Source organism: Nothobranchius furzeri, chromosome 4, assembly GCF_043380555.1.
Source record: "Nothobranchius furzeri strain GRZ-AD chromosome 4, NfurGRZ-RIMD1, whole genome shotgun sequence".
Taxonomy (NCBI): Eukaryota; Metazoa; Chordata; class Actinopteri; order Cyprinodontiformes; family Nothobranchiidae; genus Nothobranchius; species Nothobranchius furzeri.
Genome location: NC_091744.1, coordinates 54950232 through 54967801, shown reverse-complemented (window position 1 = coordinate 54967801; position 17570 = coordinate 54950232). Strand labels below are relative to the sequence as shown.

The following is a 17570-nucleotide window of genomic DNA, read 5'->3' as shown; positions in this document are numbered from 1 at the left end:
ATTAGACCTTCAATAGTTGCATTTATACCCTCTTCTGCGTCTGGCTTTAGTGGGTATTGGGGTCGATAAGGCAGTCTTGCATTTGGCTTCAATTCCACTTGAACTGGAGTTGCCGATGTTACCAGTCCAACATCCGTGTCATGTTTAGACCATAGCTGGTCTGGAACCTGTTTTAGCATGTCGGCTTTCAACTTGTTTTGAACTGTTTCTGATTCTGCTACACCTTGCATGTGTTTTTTGTTTGCGACTGTTACAACCTGTGGTTTTGACATCATGGTGGTGCCGCAGAGAATTTTAATCATTTCTGCATTTTTTGTAGTATAGATTAGCAGGTTATCTGTTTTCTGCCACTCTGTTTTAGTTGCAGTTAACATCATTGGTCCAAGATCTCTTGACTCAAAGTCTTTGTTTACCATTAAGGTAATGTGTGGTGCTGATTCTGGCACAGTGTGCCATTTTTCAATAAATGGGTTTTCTTCCACATTCACAGCTGCACCTTGCTGTCCTATCACGATGTATTGTGACACTAGCCTAACGTGCAAGTCTTTTGTTTCTTTGTCCCATTTTTCTTCAAAGATTCTACTGCATGATGGATCATAAGTCATTGTGCAGTGATAGTCACTGAACGGTACAGTAGCTTCTGGAATTTGAGCTTCAATAAATTTTCCCATTGTTGAAACATCACTGAGACTGGCTTGTTAATGTCACCAAGCCAATAGACCTTAGCGTATTCTGTCTGAGCAGTCATTTGAAAGTTTATTCCAGAGCTATCTACATAAATTCCTTCTGGTGTGCACCAGATTTTTGTTTTTAGTTTACACAATGCATCTCTTCCTAGTAGATTAACTGGAGTTTGGTCTGAAATCAGAATTGGGATTGCGATTTCACTGTCATCAACTGCTAGTCTTACTGGAGCTGTTAAGGGGTTTATTTGTTTTGTTCCCGAGAACCCTGTTGTCTTTACGCTTTTCTCAGACATGGGGAGAGGAGTTGCATAATTTGATTGTATGCATGAGTAGGTTGCCCCAGTATCAACTAACATTGGGATCGATTTGCCTTCTATTTTAACATTGATCACTGGTTCTTTATTGGCGTTAGCTATTAAAATTGGTAGTTGCTCCCCCCCCCCCCCCCCCCCCCCCCCAGGGCCCTCCGGGCATCCCTAGAATCCTTGTTGTGCTGCCCATGGATTAACTGGACCTCCTCTTCCCCGGTTTGGTCGTGTTCCACGACCACGCCCAGACCATTCAGGGTTTGGAATTGGATTCGGACAGTCTCGATACAGGTGACCCATCTGGCCACACCCCCAACATGAACCTGGTAGTGGGGGTCGGTTCTGCTGCACCCAGCCTTGTCGGGTTGGGTAGCGATTGGGGAAACGATTTGGAAATCGTCTCTGTGGTCCAGGCTGCTGTCTACCATACTGGTTTGGGTAGACATTGATAACCGGTTGAGATGGAGTTTGAGGTGGGGCCACAGCTGTCTGCAATGCTTGGGTTTGACTGTCACTCTTGCTGTCACTTATCTCCACTGCCGCCTGGGTCTTCGCCTTGTGCTGGAGATCATTTATGTGCAACTGCGTGAGTTTTCTCTGAGCGCACTTTTCTTGCTCAATCATTTTGTTATTGTCTTTCCGATAGCGGTCCACTGCGTGGACTACATGGTCTCTGAACTGCACATGTGGCATTGAGTCCAGTCCCACAACATCCTCCAGTTTGTCTCGCACAGGAGTCGGGAGAGCAGAAATCAGGGATGTTCGGAACAGAGAAGTCATTATTGGCGTCCCCTCAGGACCCTCCTCCATCTCCAGCTTCCACCGTCTGAGCTGCCTGTCAACGAATGACGCAGGACTCTCAGTCTCTGAAAGTGGCTCACCTTTCAAAGCTTTGGGGTCAATCCTGTTGGGATATGCTGCTCTTAGTATGTTCCAGAGTGCATTTCTGTATGTGTTAAACTCCGTGCCGTCAGCCATTGGGTCCAGCATCCATTGGACTCCATTGGATGCTAGCAATGTTCCCATAGCTGATGTCCCAACAACTCGAGCCAAAATAGCTTTGAGATCTCCAAGGGCAAGCATTAGCCCAGTTGTCTCCTGTTCGAAGGCCCCAATCCACCTTCCAGCGCCATCTTGAATGTGGGGCAGCCGCGAAACCAAACCAGTGAGGTCGAGGCTCTGCCAGGGAATATAATTAGCTCTTGTGCCCTTAATTAAAATTGGGTACTGACCATTATTAGTGTATCGAATAGGTGGTTTTAAGTCATGTCTGGGTCTCAGATCACGGTTGTCACCGCTAGGACCTGGTTTTTCCTTCTCCTGAGTCAGACCTGTATTTGGGTCACCACGCTCTGGTGAGTGAATGCCTGGTTTGTAAAAAGGCTTGAAATTTTTCTCCTTGTTTGTGCTAGTGGTGTTCTCACTAACCTCATCTGAATGTGTGCCTGTGATGTGATTTAAGGATTTCCGCAGGCCTTCAGATATGTCCTGTATAATTTGGTCAACATCGTTTAGCTCATCATGTACATCCTCATCCTTGTTCTCAAGGTCAATCCAGTATGAGTTAGCCTTCGGTTGCCTTTTCAAAAAATCCTTATGTTCTGCAAAACAATCAATCTCCCTTCGTCCTTCTTCACTTACCGCTCGACGTTCTGTACTGCAATATTTTGGATGCGTTCCACGAGGTGGAGTTGTTTGTTCGAATTCTCTTTCCTCACTTCCTTTTGCATGCTTTTTTTTGCCAGGTGCTTCATCTGATTGCTGTGATGTTGTTAATTTTAAAATGGCATTGTCAACATCTAAACCCTTAGGACCTTTGTCGAATGTGTCGCACAAATCAAAATCTCCCGTAATTGTAACGGTTCCCAAGAGGGGATACAGGCCCTCTTCTGCTGGGGCCTTCACTTCCTTCTGGGGTTTGTCCAATTTGTCTTTCATTTTAAGGATGGCCTGTTTAAAGTTCTGTCTGTAAATCTTTCCTTCATTCCTGAATAAATCCAGGATCTGAATTTCCTTTTCTCTTTTCTGCTGTCTTTTCTTGGACCCATCTGCTTTAAGATCCTGAATTCTCAATTCCAAATTATCGCACGCTACTACGTCGAAAGTGCCTTCAGATGGCCACGGATTGCATAGTTTTCTCGTCCGTTTTGACCACTTCTCTGACATGTGCTTTATCTCTTTTGCTAAAGCAGGATTCTTTGCTCCCAAAATTCCTGCTGGCGTGACCGACATTTTGAATTTTCAGTGACACTTATTATTCCTCTGATTAGTAAACTAATTATTTATAATCTCCTGAAAATAAAACAAGAAGTGAAAGTTGAAACAGATACTGGTGACATATGATGCTGTGGTCTTGAGTAATCTGTTGTTGCTCTGTTTACACAAATGTTGAACAATTTATCTTCTTATTGTAAATGCCTTAAAATCAAATCTCTTCTGATGTAACACTAAAGTAAAGTTAGTTCAAAAAAGCTTTAGTTATTGTTGAAAGAAAAACTTAATGCCTGAAAGTTTTTATAGGTGAACCTTTTAAATCTGGATTCAATATGTATTTTTTTTTTCAGCAGCTGTGCTGCAGTGGCAGGCTAAAAATAGCCTTATGCTGAATCTCAAGCTTGTGTGTGAGCAAACCTCAGCCCACAGGGTGGGGTTTCTCTACGCCCTCTGGCTCACCAACCAATCCACACACAGAGGTGGAGTCAGAGGCAGGATCGCCTCTGTACTTCTGTGTCTGTGCGTGTGTATGGAGAGGACAGCTTGTAGGTGGAGCTTTGCGCTTCTGGACTGGCCCCTCTGTTCAGTCTAAACTTGGGTCTGACAGCTCAGGGTGTCTACGGAGAAACGAACACGCTGACGACACCCAAGAGCATTCAGCCTTCAGATTTTAGCAACTCTCATACAGCTTTATAACATTACAACACAGGAAAAAGTCAACCACAATAGAGACCGAATCAGCAGAAGAAAAATCATTTTCTCTCTAATTTATCCAAGCAATAGTTTAAACAAGATCAGAGTATTTGAACTTTCACGAGTAAAACAACCACACACAGCAAAGCTTTCACACTTGCATAGAGATAAGAAAAACACACTTCAAAGCAATTTGACACCAAAGCAACATTTTATGCCACACACTCAACACGCATAAACATTATTATTTATTTATTAATCATAATCTATATTTCTCATATTTCACATTACCCAGCTGGTAAAAATAGTTATCATGCTTGTGCACTTCAGCATATATTTTTATTTATATATATGTCACTCTAAAAACTTATTATTTTAACTTCTGGTTTTCTGTTTAAAGACTAATCAGACCAAGATCACAGACTTTGAAATTTGTATAACATTAAACATCAAAATTTAGCACTGCAGTGAATAATATTGATTTGTATTACTCCTTTGTTTTTCTTTTTTCCTCCTCTAATTCTCGGGCGCCTGACACACCCCGTTCATCTAACACACCCACTTCTCAACTCGCACACACGCTTATCTCCTCCACACACACACGCTTATCTCACACGCCTGTCCCACACACAAAACTTCTCTCACAAACACACACACACAAACAAACAAATTCTCCAGCATTCGAGCTCCAGAGTTGTTTACAGCCACTTTGCTGCAACTATGACATCAACACATGCCTTTGCCAAAAACTCATGAAATTTACCAGTCCCCGAGGAACAGACCGAATTACTGGCAAGCTTATCTGTCACAACTTCAGCGCTTTTTCTCAGATCCCAGTCTTAGCCCGGCTTCACCGAGGCACCCTACTGGATCTCAATTGTCGACCTTTTTCACTTGTCCTCCCTGGACTTTTTATCAGCTGTCAAATTCTATTCCAATTCTCGCTGTCCCAGCTTTTAATTTGTCACTTAAACTTTGTCCGTCATCAAAATGACTCAGCTGACTTCACACATGTGTGAATATTTATCACCGCTGTTCTGGACAAATGCCTCTTCTTGTTATTATAACTTCTAATTTATGAGAAGGGCATGTTTTTTCTCTCAGACCAGTTCTCAATCCACGGAATAACTCCAAAATTGAACAAAAACTGTTCTTACCTAAGGGCCCAGAAGTTTAAATTCCGTGGACTGCGAAACGATCCGAAGAGCACGCCTCTTCTCCACCTTCGTGGTCACCAAATGTGGTTCTTTTTCCTTATCAAAAACAAGAAAGAGACAAGTTTTGTCCAAACTCAGCGTGGGGCGTTTATTTACACTACTCATCCATACATCACCAACACTTCATGGGGACAGCGTCCAGCTTCGATCTAAACACCTCGGCTGGAGATCCTCCTGCAAAGCCCACGTTCTCCTACACCACGCAGCATCATATACTCTTCAACCCCCACCTCTGAGAAATGTACTCAGCAGCTGGGCTGCCTGATAAACGGCTGGTATTGATAAGCAACATGTCAACATGCATGTACACAAAACACTGCTTTTAGCTCCTACACTGTCAGCTTTGATTTGTCCAGAATCAAAAACATCCAGATTAATAGAACAATTCCAACGCCTTCTTCAGTTCAGTTCTCAAGATCTCGTTCTCAAGATCCCATGAAGTTCACCACATGTAAAGTGAAGTATGGACAGGCCATCTATACTTCTCTTTTTAAACTGAGAACCATTCAAGCTGGGAAAATTCCGTTGTTACCAACCAAGCAATGGTACCTTTCAGAATAAAAGCTGAACTCGCTGACCCAAGGAGGGTCCCCTTTTTGACGCTGTGAAACACCTGTTGCTTTTTACCTGGATACTATCCAAAGACTGGTTTGTCGTGCTGTCGACGCTGCTTCATCGGCTCCTGTACCAGCGGAGAGTCCGTGGACCTGGCATCCAGATCTGTACAGAAGTCTCACTGAGGGTGTCGCGAGCACGTCCTATTTATCGGTTCCTTTAAAACCTAGTTCGGTTAGAACTTAATAAGACTGCGCTGCGTTCTCAGGGTTCGTGGGGCGTCGGTGAGTTTTATTGTATTAGACCCTGGTTTGGACTCCCTCAGTTAGAATCAGTTTCCTATTTTAAGGAGAAATGATATGCCATACTTGTTTCTTTGTGAGAGCACACTTCCTTTTAGATACTCCCGTTATCTAGTGGTTTTAGATACTAGGGCAAAGTTCAGCGGGTGGCCATCCGTCGCTGACAATTCTTTGGGTTATTAGGATTAATTGCGTCCCTGTCAGCTTTAGTGGGTGGTGGTAACTAGAAAATGATTCTTGTTAGTTGATCAGGCTAACATAGATTTATCAATTTATCTAATCCAACCTGCCCACGCTGGCGGAGACTTTTTCACACTTGCAAACAGAGCCTAAATTAACCTACTAATGTTTTGGCTTATCATCCTTAAGACATCTCGTTACTCACGGGAGAGGAGAAGACAAACTTCTTTACTTAAGGTTTCTTTTTATTAATCTGTCACAAACCGTAAAGCAAATCCTGATAATTCAGGAACCTGTAATTAATGTGCTTACCTCTCCTTAAGATAGGTCAGGGCTCCCACTTGTCCCTTTAAAGAGGACCTTTAAAAAATCAGGAATGTGGATTCTTTTTCCAAAAAGTTTATTACAAGATCAAAAAATACAAAAATGAATAGATATAAAACTGACCACTTCCCCCAAGGAGAAATTAGTCCTAATGATTAATTAAGAATAATGAGTTGGCTTACACCAACTTTGTCTTCAAGCTACTGCTCCTGCTACTGTGTCTGTCGACTGCCCCAAAACTGTCCCCAGCTCTGCTTCTAGCTGCTCTTTTATACTCTTCTTGGGAACATTCTAGACAAGGTAAAACGTCTTCTAGTTACACATATATCATATTACATGACAGTAAGATCATGGGGTCATTTACCAGTTACACACTTTTTAGCTCAACACAAGACATTTGTTATAATTTTTGCTACGTGCAGGATCCTTCATGAAGATTCTTCAGCTTAACACAGGTCATTAGGCATCATCTTTGCAGCAGATCTTCAGTTTCCTCCGAAGTCCAGCATTCTTCATGAAGGCTTTCCGTTCTGATGAGCTCTTTTCACTCTGTTTCTTTCAGTCCCATCTCTCCTGCTGAGGGTTGGGTCAGACGCTTCCTGACCTTCTGCCCAGTTTTGCCCTCGGAAGCAAGTTCTGATCTCTTATCCCTGTGACCCTTCTGTGACCCTCGTTTCTGACCACAGTTTTTGACCCACAGGAACTTGCAACAATGGTATGTGGATGCGACACAAATGATGTCTCATGGTTTTATGACTACGAGCCTCAAACTCTGATCAGTTAGGAGCAAAACTAGCCTAGTGAACTAGACCAAATTCTTGCTTTGCAAAGTTTGGTCTAGGCATGCTCCATTGGAACCTCCACAGCTCCTACCAGGACTCTGGCTAGCCAATCACAGCTCTCTAGAGGAGTTTCAAACACATAAAGAGCTGTGATTGGTCCATAATGGTGGGCCAATCATAGTGCTCTATCTGCTTAGTGAACAAATCACAGAGCTTTATCCGCTTTGTGGGCCAATCAGGGCACTCTATATGCCTGGTGGGTGGGATGATGCAACAGAGTGAAACAAGAGTATGTCACATTCATTGTCCAGTGGAATGCGGAGATCATTTGAAAGACAACGGTAGAACCCGCCCCACAACCGAGAGCCGTCAATGGAGCATGGCCAGACTAAATAATACATTTATTTAGTCTGGCTTGCCAGGCTAGAGCAAAACATCATCTCCCACTCAGACTTTGCTTCTCCGGATGCGAGGGTTGTGAATTTGACACTCATCCACCACACACCATTCACCTCACACTTCATTCAAACAGAACATCCATCATTAGAGAGTTGGTCTTGTTAAATTGTTTAAAATTATTTAGTAATACATTTTCTTAAACGTTTGAAAGTCTCTCTCTCTTCTCTTGTCTCTCAGTTAATGCAAAGTGTTATTTTAAAATCCCTGCAATAAAAAGATCCAATCTTCTGATTTAAACAACCCAGTGTCCATTAGATGGATTTCATACTCAATATGAAATTTAATGTCTTATGGTCCTTAATTAAATGTAATTAACATCTATCATTACAGGTCCTATAAAAGCAGCTTATGGCTGCGAGTTAGAGCGAAAGCAGGGGCAGCCAATCACACGTTAGCATGACGCAGCAGAGCCAGTCAGTGAGCTTGCTGGTGGGTCTAAGGGAAAATAGGCTTCAGCTTGAGGCAGCTGCCTCCGCATGGTCCTAGTGCCTGACCTGTATCCAAATATGACAGTTTTGGACAGTAAAATCTGATGGAAGATCATAAAAACGGCACTTTGGGCCCTTCAGACAAAAGGGGAAGGTGCTCAAGCACCCTCCGCCCCTGCATGTTGTTAGTGCTAGTGTAACGATTAAATTTACATAGTATTTAATGAACCATAAAATGTGAGATTCCATAGGAACTATGAAATCAATCTTATGGACCTTTGGATAATTTAAACCAAAAGATTGGAACTTTTAATGCAGGGATTATGTAACCACTTCGTGTTAACTCAAAGACAAAAGAGAGTCAAGTTTTAAAAGTTTAAATATTTATTACTAAACAAATTAAAACTAGACTAACTTTAAACACTAAATGTATGGTGTAACTAAGGTGATGTGAGACGGAGAATGGTGTAGTGTGGAATGTTGTTCAGAACTAGCAAATCTGGAGAAACGATTAGTTCTGATGGGAGTGAAGATGATGTTTTGCGCTAAGCTTTTGGTTTGGAGATTTATAACACACATTGAGACGCCATTCTGCCAGCCTACGTACCCTTTGCGGAAGTCCCCGTTAGATCAGGAATGTCGAGGTCCAGCTTGACCTTCTCTGGAACCGAAGCCGGTAGGTAAAGCAGCAGTTGCCGAGCAGACCAGTCTTGAGATACTTCTGGGTCACGACAGTTTTATTGGCATCTAGCGAGACCCAAACGGGGTCGTTCAGCTTGTATTCTGAAAGGAACCGTTGCTTGGTTGGAACAGCAACAGATTTATCCAGCTTGTCATTAGGTTCTTTCGACTGAAGAGGAAAGTTACGGATTGGCCACTCCGATAACTTCTCTAGAACGCTTTGAACTGGAGTTTAAGCTGAAGTGGGCATAGTTTTATAATTTGGATGTTTTGATTTACGGTCGAATCAAAGGACAGCTTTACCAAGCACCACCAAAACCACGCCTCCGTCAGATCTGGAAGATTCTGATTGGATCAGAAAAAGGAAATTACATGTGATCAGTCTCTAGTGGAAAAATTTAAAGGTATATTACTTATTATATTCTATAGCAGGGGTCATCAACCTTTTTGAAACCGAGAGCAACTTAAAGGGTACGGAGTAATACGAAGGGCTACCTGTACATGACACACTTCTGAAAACTTAGTTTATTTTTATTTTTAATTCAATGTTGATATGTCTGACAACATTTTATTTGCTTCTCAAATAATAATAATGATTTAAGGCAGGAAACAGATAAATCTCAACATGTAACACTTTTTTTATCTCAGTGCATTTCAGTTGTCTCTCATATTCAAATAATCACCTCTGCAACATTTCTTGGAAAAACATATGCCATTTTTACTAACTACTTCTGAAACAATCTTAATCAGACTAGGTAAATTGTCAGTTATGTAACCTTTCAGTCCTGCAAAACACAACTTTTTAACACAAAATCTTTAGCATTTTAAACTAAATCTGTACATAACAGCTTGAATATCTTGGAACTTTGCCATGCAGCTGTTTAGCTGAAATCATCTGGCATATTTCTTTTTCTATTAGTGGGAAACCTGGCATTGCATGCTGTTCACCAGTTTGCTGTAATCTGGGGTGTAACTTGATACTGCAACTCTGACTGAGTCATGTAGATGAGCATCAGTAAGGCGTGTTCTGTGTTTGCTCTTTATGAAGTTCATGTCAGAAAAGGCTGATTCACAGAGATAAGTTGAACCAAACATGCAGGCAACCTTCATAGCTGCTGTGCACACACCTTTGTACTTCTCTGTATCCACAAGGCACCAAAAGTTTGGTTCACTTTGATGGGCTTTGAGATGGAGGTCGTTTTGCAGTGTTATAATTTCTATCTCCACCTCCCCAGCATTCAAGCTGAATGTTGCACTTAGCTGCTCAGCAATGCATGCAATTTCTACTTGCACAAAAGGATTGGAAATGAATGACACACATGGCTCAAGTTGATCAAAGTCACGAAACCTATTCTCAAACTCTTGTCCAAGTCTGTTAATGACTTCAGAGTATTTGTCAACAACTTTGTCAAAAGTCTCAGATGCAGAAGCATTGTCATTCAGCACTGACTGCACAGCAGGAAAGTGCAGCACCCTTTTTTTCTGTAAATGCACAGAGAAAATGTTCATCTTGGCTTTGAATGCATTTACAGCACTTATCATGTCAGCAACAGTTTTACCTTTGCCTTGCAGCTCACAGTTCAAATGGTTAAGTTTCCCAGTGATGTCCGTTAAAAATGCAAGGTCAAGTATCCATTCAATGTCCTCCAGCAATGAGATGTCTTCACCTTTGGATTGCATGAACTTCTTGATTTCACACAAAAGTGAAAAAAAAAACGTTGTAAAACCCGTCCCCTGCTGAGCCATCTGATTTCTGTGTGTAGTAACAGGTCGCCATATTCCGCTGACAGCTCCTCCAATAGCACTTTGAATATCCTGTGCTGTTTGGCTTTGGAACGGATGCTATTTATGATCTTCACAACAGGAGTCATCACATGCTCAAATCCGGTCACTTTTGAACATATCACCTGCTGATGAATGATGCAGTGGTAATGTAGAAATGTTGGGAAGTCTGTGTCACCTTTGCAGTGCGCGATGAAACCTGCGTGCCGGCCGATCATGGCAGGAGCCCCATCTGTAGTCATGGACACCAGCTTTTCTAGTGGTACTTTTTTTTCCACAAGAAAACTCTTAACTGCGTTGTAGATATCAACTCCCCTTGTAGTTGTCTGGAGTGGCAGTAATGTCAGAAGTTCCTCTTTAGTGGAGAAGTCATCAAAAACCATACGAATAAAGACCATCAGCTGTGCTGAACTGCTGCAGTCCACAGACTCGTCACACTGGATGCTAAACCACTTGCATATTGCCACATCCTGCTCCAGCTGCTCTGTTAAGTTCTCTGACATAGCCGTCACTCTTTTTACCGTTGTACTTGCGCCCAGTTGGACGTTGGAGAGAGTGGAGATGACATCGGTTCCATTCTTCTCATCTTTAAATACAGTCTTTGCGATTATCATCATTGCTTCTTTGAAAACTTCTCCATCTGAAAATGTCTTCTTGTTCTTAATCAAAAAATGTGTGGCTCTAAATGACGCTTCTGTTGTTTTTTGTGACTTTTCCACTGGCTTCTTGAATAAAGACTGCTGTTTGCCCAAAGCTGCCTTTAACTCACGTGCTTTTTCTGTCCGTGGTGCGCTGCTAGGTGGGTAGCTAGCATTGTAGCTTTTATGACAAGTACTGAAGTGTCTCTCCACATTGTGCCGCTTTGCTGTCGCCACAGTCATTCCACAAATGAGACACACGCATTTTTCTCTCACGAGCGTAAAAAAGAACTCCTCCTCCCAATCACTATGAAAATTATATGTTTTCTTTCGTTTTTCAGCCATTTTCGGTTGGTATCCAGCTCCTCATTGGGACAGCACCCGCCCGCTAGCTTAACGCCGCGCCGAATCGAACTAGTAGGTCAAAGAAAGTTCATGTTTACGTCTTCTTCTTCTACGGTTTTTAATGACAGCTTGCAGCCTATGTGATTGCACTACTGCCACATTCACATACGGTAAAGTACTATTTATATGTCGATGGTAAAATATAAAAACATACAAAATATAAAATATTTTTGTTCTTAAAAATTATTCGTTAATAGTTTCATTTTCAAATAAGCATTGATGCAACTGTGACTCAAAAACAAAAGCAACACAATAAAAAAAAGGAGATATCAAGTCAAGTTCAGTGGTGACTAGTGCTATTTTTAGAACATAGCCTGCGAGCACCCCGTGGTTACCCCGAGAGCACCTTGGTGCCCGCGGGCACCACGTTGGTGACCCCTGTTCTATAGGATTATAATATCAAGTAATTAATATTTTCATTTCACAGATTGGTTCACATTTTATTATTGGATAACACTTTGGTTGATTAGCTTATTAAAAATAGAGTTCTTCTGATTTATTAAAAGAAAGAGTCCTTTGTCTTCATTCTTCTCTTGAGCTGGAAAGGAAACAGTTTAGAAGCAAATTCATGAGACCTTGAGGCAGTCTCATGCAGATTAGTTCTTCCTGAGGAGAGAGGGTGAATAACCTTTGGTGGAATAGCTCCTTCATCACGTTAGACTAGCAACAAAAGTGTTGTTTACAACAGTTGTTATTCCACTTTCAACCTGTACGGTGGAGGAGTAGGAAACTACTAGCTGCAGTGTTAAGGGAGATGCAGCATGGTCGCCCTGGAGACGGTGGCACAGGAGTTAAGTGCTCGCCCCGTAATCGGAAGATTGCAGGTTCGAGCCCCGCTCAGTCTGTCGCTGTCGTTGTGTCCTTGGGCAAGACGCTTAACCCCCCTTGCCTGCTGGTGGTGGTCGGAGGGACCGGTGGCGCCAGTGCTCGGCAGCCTCACCTCTGTCAGTGCGCCCCAGGGCAGCTGTGGCTACATCGTAGCTCATCCCCACCAGTGTGTGAATGACTGATTGAGTTGTAAAGCGCCTTGGGGGTTCCAGGACTCTAGAAGGCGCTATATCAAATACAGGTCATTTACCATTTACCATTCCCCGGAGGGGTAGTTGGTTGGCCAGCAATATTCCATGACCCATTCTGGCCACCCCTCGGGGGTACCACTGTATTGCAGACCTTTACTTATTAAAAGCTGTTTTGGTGAAACAAAATTAAAATTTGTGTTTGTTGTGTCAATCCCATGTTTATTCTTTCCTTAAATTAAGTCTGGTGCAACAAAGAGAGAAGATTCAAAATGATGACCTTTGTGATTAAGTCTTTTTAAAATGCATGAAGATATGTTGAGTATTGGAGCCCCAGAGAAATTCTTCATCAGAATTAATCTGGTTCAGTTCTATTGAATACGCCTGGCAAGCAAGACAAAATAAATACATTATTTACTTTGCAAGGCCAGAACTTGGTCTAATTCACTAGGCTGAAGCATTTTTAAAAACTAAGACTCTTGAAGTGTTCTCTTTCAGCACAGCCATTTATTCTTAAATGGAAGTTTCTGCACCTTATTTGTCACTACGGGGATTATGGCAAAGGCTGTTTTTGGAGCTACATCAGCCTTTTGTGAGGCCTGTAAACAACAAGTACTGAGCTGGCTGATGAAAACACAACGTTACAGAAAACTGCGTCACCAGACGAGCTGCAGACGCAGGTAGGCTGATCCTAATGAAAACACAGAGATGAAGAGGTCGTCTCCTGCTGTTGCTGTAATCAGGATGAGACTATTTTATATTAATGTCTCATGTTTCATGCATTAACATTTCTGTTCACTTATGTTCGTGCTGACTGTTTCACTGTAATGTTTTTTTTTCATTCAGAACTTTAAATAGGAAGGGTCCAGATTAGGGTTGTCACGGTAACCGGTATAGCGGTAAACCCCGGTAAAAAAGTTGACAATAAAAATAACCGTCCAGTTTTTAAAAAACTAAATTATCTCGGTGGGTTTACCGTGGCCGTGGTTTTGGCGCGGTGACCCTTACCAGCCACCGTCGCTTCAGCTGACGTTCCCGCGGCGCGCACACGTACTTTTTAGTTTGCAACGGCACCAAAACTTTGAAGCTGAAATAATGGCCGAAGGAGGAGACGGCAGCACCCAGGACATCCATCAGCCCTCAAAGAAGACTAAATCGGAAGTATGGGCATATTTTGGATTTCTGAAAAATGCTGAGGGACAGTTAATAGAAGACGGCTATCCCGTTTGCAGAACGTGCAGGAAACAGGTGTCTGCAAAAGGCAGCAACACTTCGAATAGAATGGCACATCTGCGTGACCATCACCCACGTCTCTACAGCCAGTGCAAGGTAAGTTAAAATTTGCATTTTAGCTTAAATGCATGACGTGAGGACTTTTGGCTGAGGGAGAATGCAACGAGTCACTATATACTGTAGCCGCAGCGCCCTCTGCCAGCATTTACACCGTCTCACGGACACCCTGTTGCTGGATGAAGCATCTTATTTGTTGATGATGAAGAGAAATATACAATTATTTCCTTGTCATTGATTTGTTTACTTATTCAATGCCATTTATACTTGAACATTTGGATTTGATTACATAGTGTAGTAGTTATTTTAGTAATTTGTTTAAAGTGGCTATTTATTTTAAATACATATTTTTTAAGGTTGACTTGTACAGTGCTCAAGTCAAGTGTGGACTGGAGTTTTAGATTTTCATTTTGATAATGAAGAAAACAAGTATATGAGAAAACAAGTGGTGTTTCTTTGATTTGTTTACATATTGTTTATGTTTCGAATGTTTGGATTTGTATAATTTAAACCTGCACTGACTACTGTAACATGTTCCAGAAAAAGAAGCTATTTGTTCCTTTACTTGTGAAAAGTTGCACTTTTGCTAAGGCTTTGTGTTATTTTAGGTTTAATAAACACTGTTAAACCTTTTCAAAACTATTTCAGTTTGTGTAGAACAGGACTATCAATGCTTTCTGAACATATGCAACACCGTTTAAAAAATACCGCGATAATACCGAAAACCGTGATAATTTTGGTCACAATAACCGTGAGGTTAAATTTTCATACCGTGACAACCCTAGTCCAGATAATGTCTTCATCATATACTTGAAAATATTTATTAAAATACACTCATTGAAAATGATCTTTATACATATATAGAGTGAAACAATCACAAAGAAAAAGTCAGTCTCTTTAATAGCAGTTCAAAATGAAAAGTTATATTTTACATCGAGAACTTCATGTGGTTTTAAACAAATAAAGTAAAATAAATATCTAGTAATAAAATAAAAACATTTAGAAAGGTTGTCTGTATAGAACTTGAAGGTGCAGCTCTGATTTAAAAGACTGAAGCTGTGAAACAAGAGTCCGGACTCTATGAAGCTTCACAATGGGTTCAGCTTCAGCAAAGAAGACGCCAACTTTAATGCACAGTAGTTTTGCTTTTTCTGTGTAATTACAAGTTATAAAGTTATAATAATAACATTATTAAAAGTTCCTTCAATGACCAGAGGTCATGTAGAAAAGTCTGGACTTGAACACACTTTTGTCTTGAGTAGGAAAGGAATCGGTTTGAATGGTGTCTGCTACATTTACGCACAATATTTTCAAATTCAAATAAACTTTATTGATCCCAGAGAGAAATTAAACATCGTAAATAAAAAGTTTTCACAATAATAATAATAAAAATATCTGAATGGTGGTGAGATCAGCTGACGGCGGAGGTCTTTGCTGGTGCGTTTGAAGTTGTGTGTTGACTTGTTTAGAGACCCAAGCAGGCTGGTGGTGGGAAGGCCACAGTTCAGTTGTTCTCCATCTGAAGGGAAGCGTGAGGAATGTCAGAGTCAAAAGAAAAAGGTGTTGAAGACCTCACTGGATGGAGTCGGAGTCACTAGAGTCCAGGCTGGCCTGTGTGGATGTAGGGGTGCAGCTGCGTTGGGCAGCCGGTGGGCAGTGGAGGGTCTGTGTGCTCCGTCGTAGGTTCTCCAGTGACTGCAAAAAGGAGCGACGAGCTCTTTCCTCTTCCAGGGGGGACGAGCCTTCTTCTTCCACCTCTGCAATCTCAGCAAATGTAACGGGCTGTGTTTTAAAGCGAGCCTCACGAGGTCGGCGGGAGCGGCTCTTGCCCTTTTCCAGACCCTTGGGGACAGGCAGCTGCTGGGGGAACTCTTCCATGGCCATAAGGTGGGGTAGCAGCGCACGGACGCCAATCTCCACCGGTATCTGACGCACGGCAGCCATAGCAGAACAGAGGCCAGGTGAAATAAAATCTAATCTGAGTTGAATGTAACCCAGAAGAATCTCACAGTCACAAAATAAATTTATTTTGTATCAAGAAAAAAACCTTTAAACCAGGAGCAAAAAAGCAAAAGTCCATCTAAAGTTGAGCCAACCAACCAGGACACGCTGAAGAAGGCACATCTGTTTTAAAACTCCTCTCCAGCTTGCTGTGATCTCGTAGGTTTCAGAGTTTCAGTCTTGTTGAGCTCAGCTCCAGCCCTCTCTTTTATAGCTGCTCCCTCACCCTCCTCAGCCTTTCTCTCTCCTTACTGCCAGCTCCCTCCCACTCCCCTGCTTCTCTCATGGCTTCTGTGAGTCAGCCCCTCAAAATAAACACACACACACACACACACACACACACACACACACACACACACACACACACACACACACACACACACACGCACGCACGCACGCACGCACGCACGCACGTCTGTGTATGTGAGGTGTGAGGACTCCAGTGAAGATCACACATACAGTAGCAAGGATAGAAACACAGACATGGAGAGAACAATGACAAAAGTGGAGCAAACCAAAAAGACTAATCGTGCTCACAGTCATGTTAGTTTACTATAACTAACCCTCTTTACCACTTGAGAAGCGTCCAGGTGTCCTAGATCACTGCGTGTCTGTCTTGCAGCTCTGCATCTGGGCCTACCTGACACGCTACATCTGAACCCAAGAGAAACGATGATTTGAGCAACTGGTGAAATACTGGAAGAAGCGCACACCCACTGGCGTGCACGGTGAGGTTTTGTTGCTAGTAGCAGTTTATTTGAACATTTTGAAGAGGATTTATTCACCCCCAAAAAGCGTACTTGCACGGTTTGGGCAGATGTTGCGTTGTTTGCTGTTGCGCTAACAACCAGAGAAAATAAAACTAGAGGATGCCTTTGATTTCTCCTCCCTACACCTTAATCCCTGTGTGACCAGCCTTGGGGTTAAGCTGGATGTCGATTTGTCAATGTCCACGCTTGATGATGCCACTGTAAGATCTTGTTTCTTCTTGCTTCGTCGCCTAACCTGACTAAAGCCCATTCTTAAAAGACTGCACCTGGCTCTAATATTCATGCATTTATTACCTCCAGACTGGACTATGCCAGCTCAGGCCTCACTGGTGTAAGCGCATCCGCTCTCAACCATCTACAGAAAGTCCAGAATGCCGCAGCAAGATTTCTTATAAACTCAAACAGACGGCATCACATTACACCCATGCTGGTGTAACGTTAAGAAGTTATGATTTTCAGCTCCTAAACGCTGCCCCTGTACACATTTACACCCGTGTAGAAAACGCCAAGGTCGTCTGATCCTCAGACTGTTTATATTCCAGAAGAAGGAAGAAGAACGCTTTTACTTAATCAAAGTACTTTATTTGTGATTAAAAATTAAGCAAAACATATGTTGATCAATAATAATCAAGTGAATGATCTGTGAAATAAAGATGTCATGATTTATGTGTTTAATGAGTAAACAGGACAACATGCACAGACAGACTGACACTCATCCCCATGGCAACGCATGACACATTGCTCCAACCAATCAGAGCCTTCGGCTGCCGCAAGAGAATCTGGCTTGTTGACTTAAAGTGTCCAATCCGCTTTACTAAAACTTATCAACAATTCAGAGA

General features: G+C 42.2%; 2 protein-coding genes across 2 annotated transcripts; both read right to left on the bottom strand.

Annotated features, from left to right (window-relative positions):
• Positions 1–8079: 8079 nt before the first annotated feature.
• On the bottom strand, positions 8080–11492 carry LOC139069792 (general transcription factor II-I repeat domain-containing protein 2-like). The gene is made up of 5 exons (XM_070550744.1): positions 10635–11492; positions 9757–10515; positions 8805–8998; positions 8215–8283; positions 8080–8155 (listed from the first exon to the last, which is right to left on the bottom strand). The coding sequence occupies exons 1-5, from the start codon at positions 11490–11492 to the stop codon at positions 8080–8082; spliced, it is 1956 nt and encodes a 651-aa protein (XP_070406845.1).
• Positions 11493–14842: 3350 nt separating this feature from the next.
• Positions 14843–16167, bottom strand: c4h11orf96 (chromosome 4 C11orf96 homolog). The gene has a single exon (XM_015941019.3). It carries the CDS (start codon positions 15902–15904, stop codon positions 15533–15535), a length of 372 nt encoding a protein of 123 aa, XP_015796505.1. The 5' UTR covers positions 15905–16167; the 3' UTR covers positions 14843–15532.
• Positions 16168–17570: the final 1403 nt, after the last annotated feature.

Excerpts from the sequence above, each read along its gene's own strand:
- LOC139069792 (XM_070550744.1), bottom strand. The coding sequence starts at position 11,492 with ATGACTGTGGCGACAGCAAAGCGGCACAATGTGGAGAGACACTTCAGT. Across the intron at positions 8,999-9,756 it reads TGAACAGCATGCAATGCCAG|TCGAAAGAACCTAATGACAA; the intron begins GTTTCCCACTAA and ends TTTCCTCTTCAG. Across the intron at positions 8,284-8,804 it reads CGGCTTCGGTTCCAGAGAAG|GGCCCAAAGTGCCGTTTTTA; the intron begins GTCAAGCTGGAC and ends TTTTGTCTGAAG.
- c4h11orf96 (XM_015941019.3), bottom strand. The coding sequence starts at position 15,904 with ATGGCTGCCGTGCGTCAGATACCGGTGGAGATTGGCGTCCGTGCGCTG.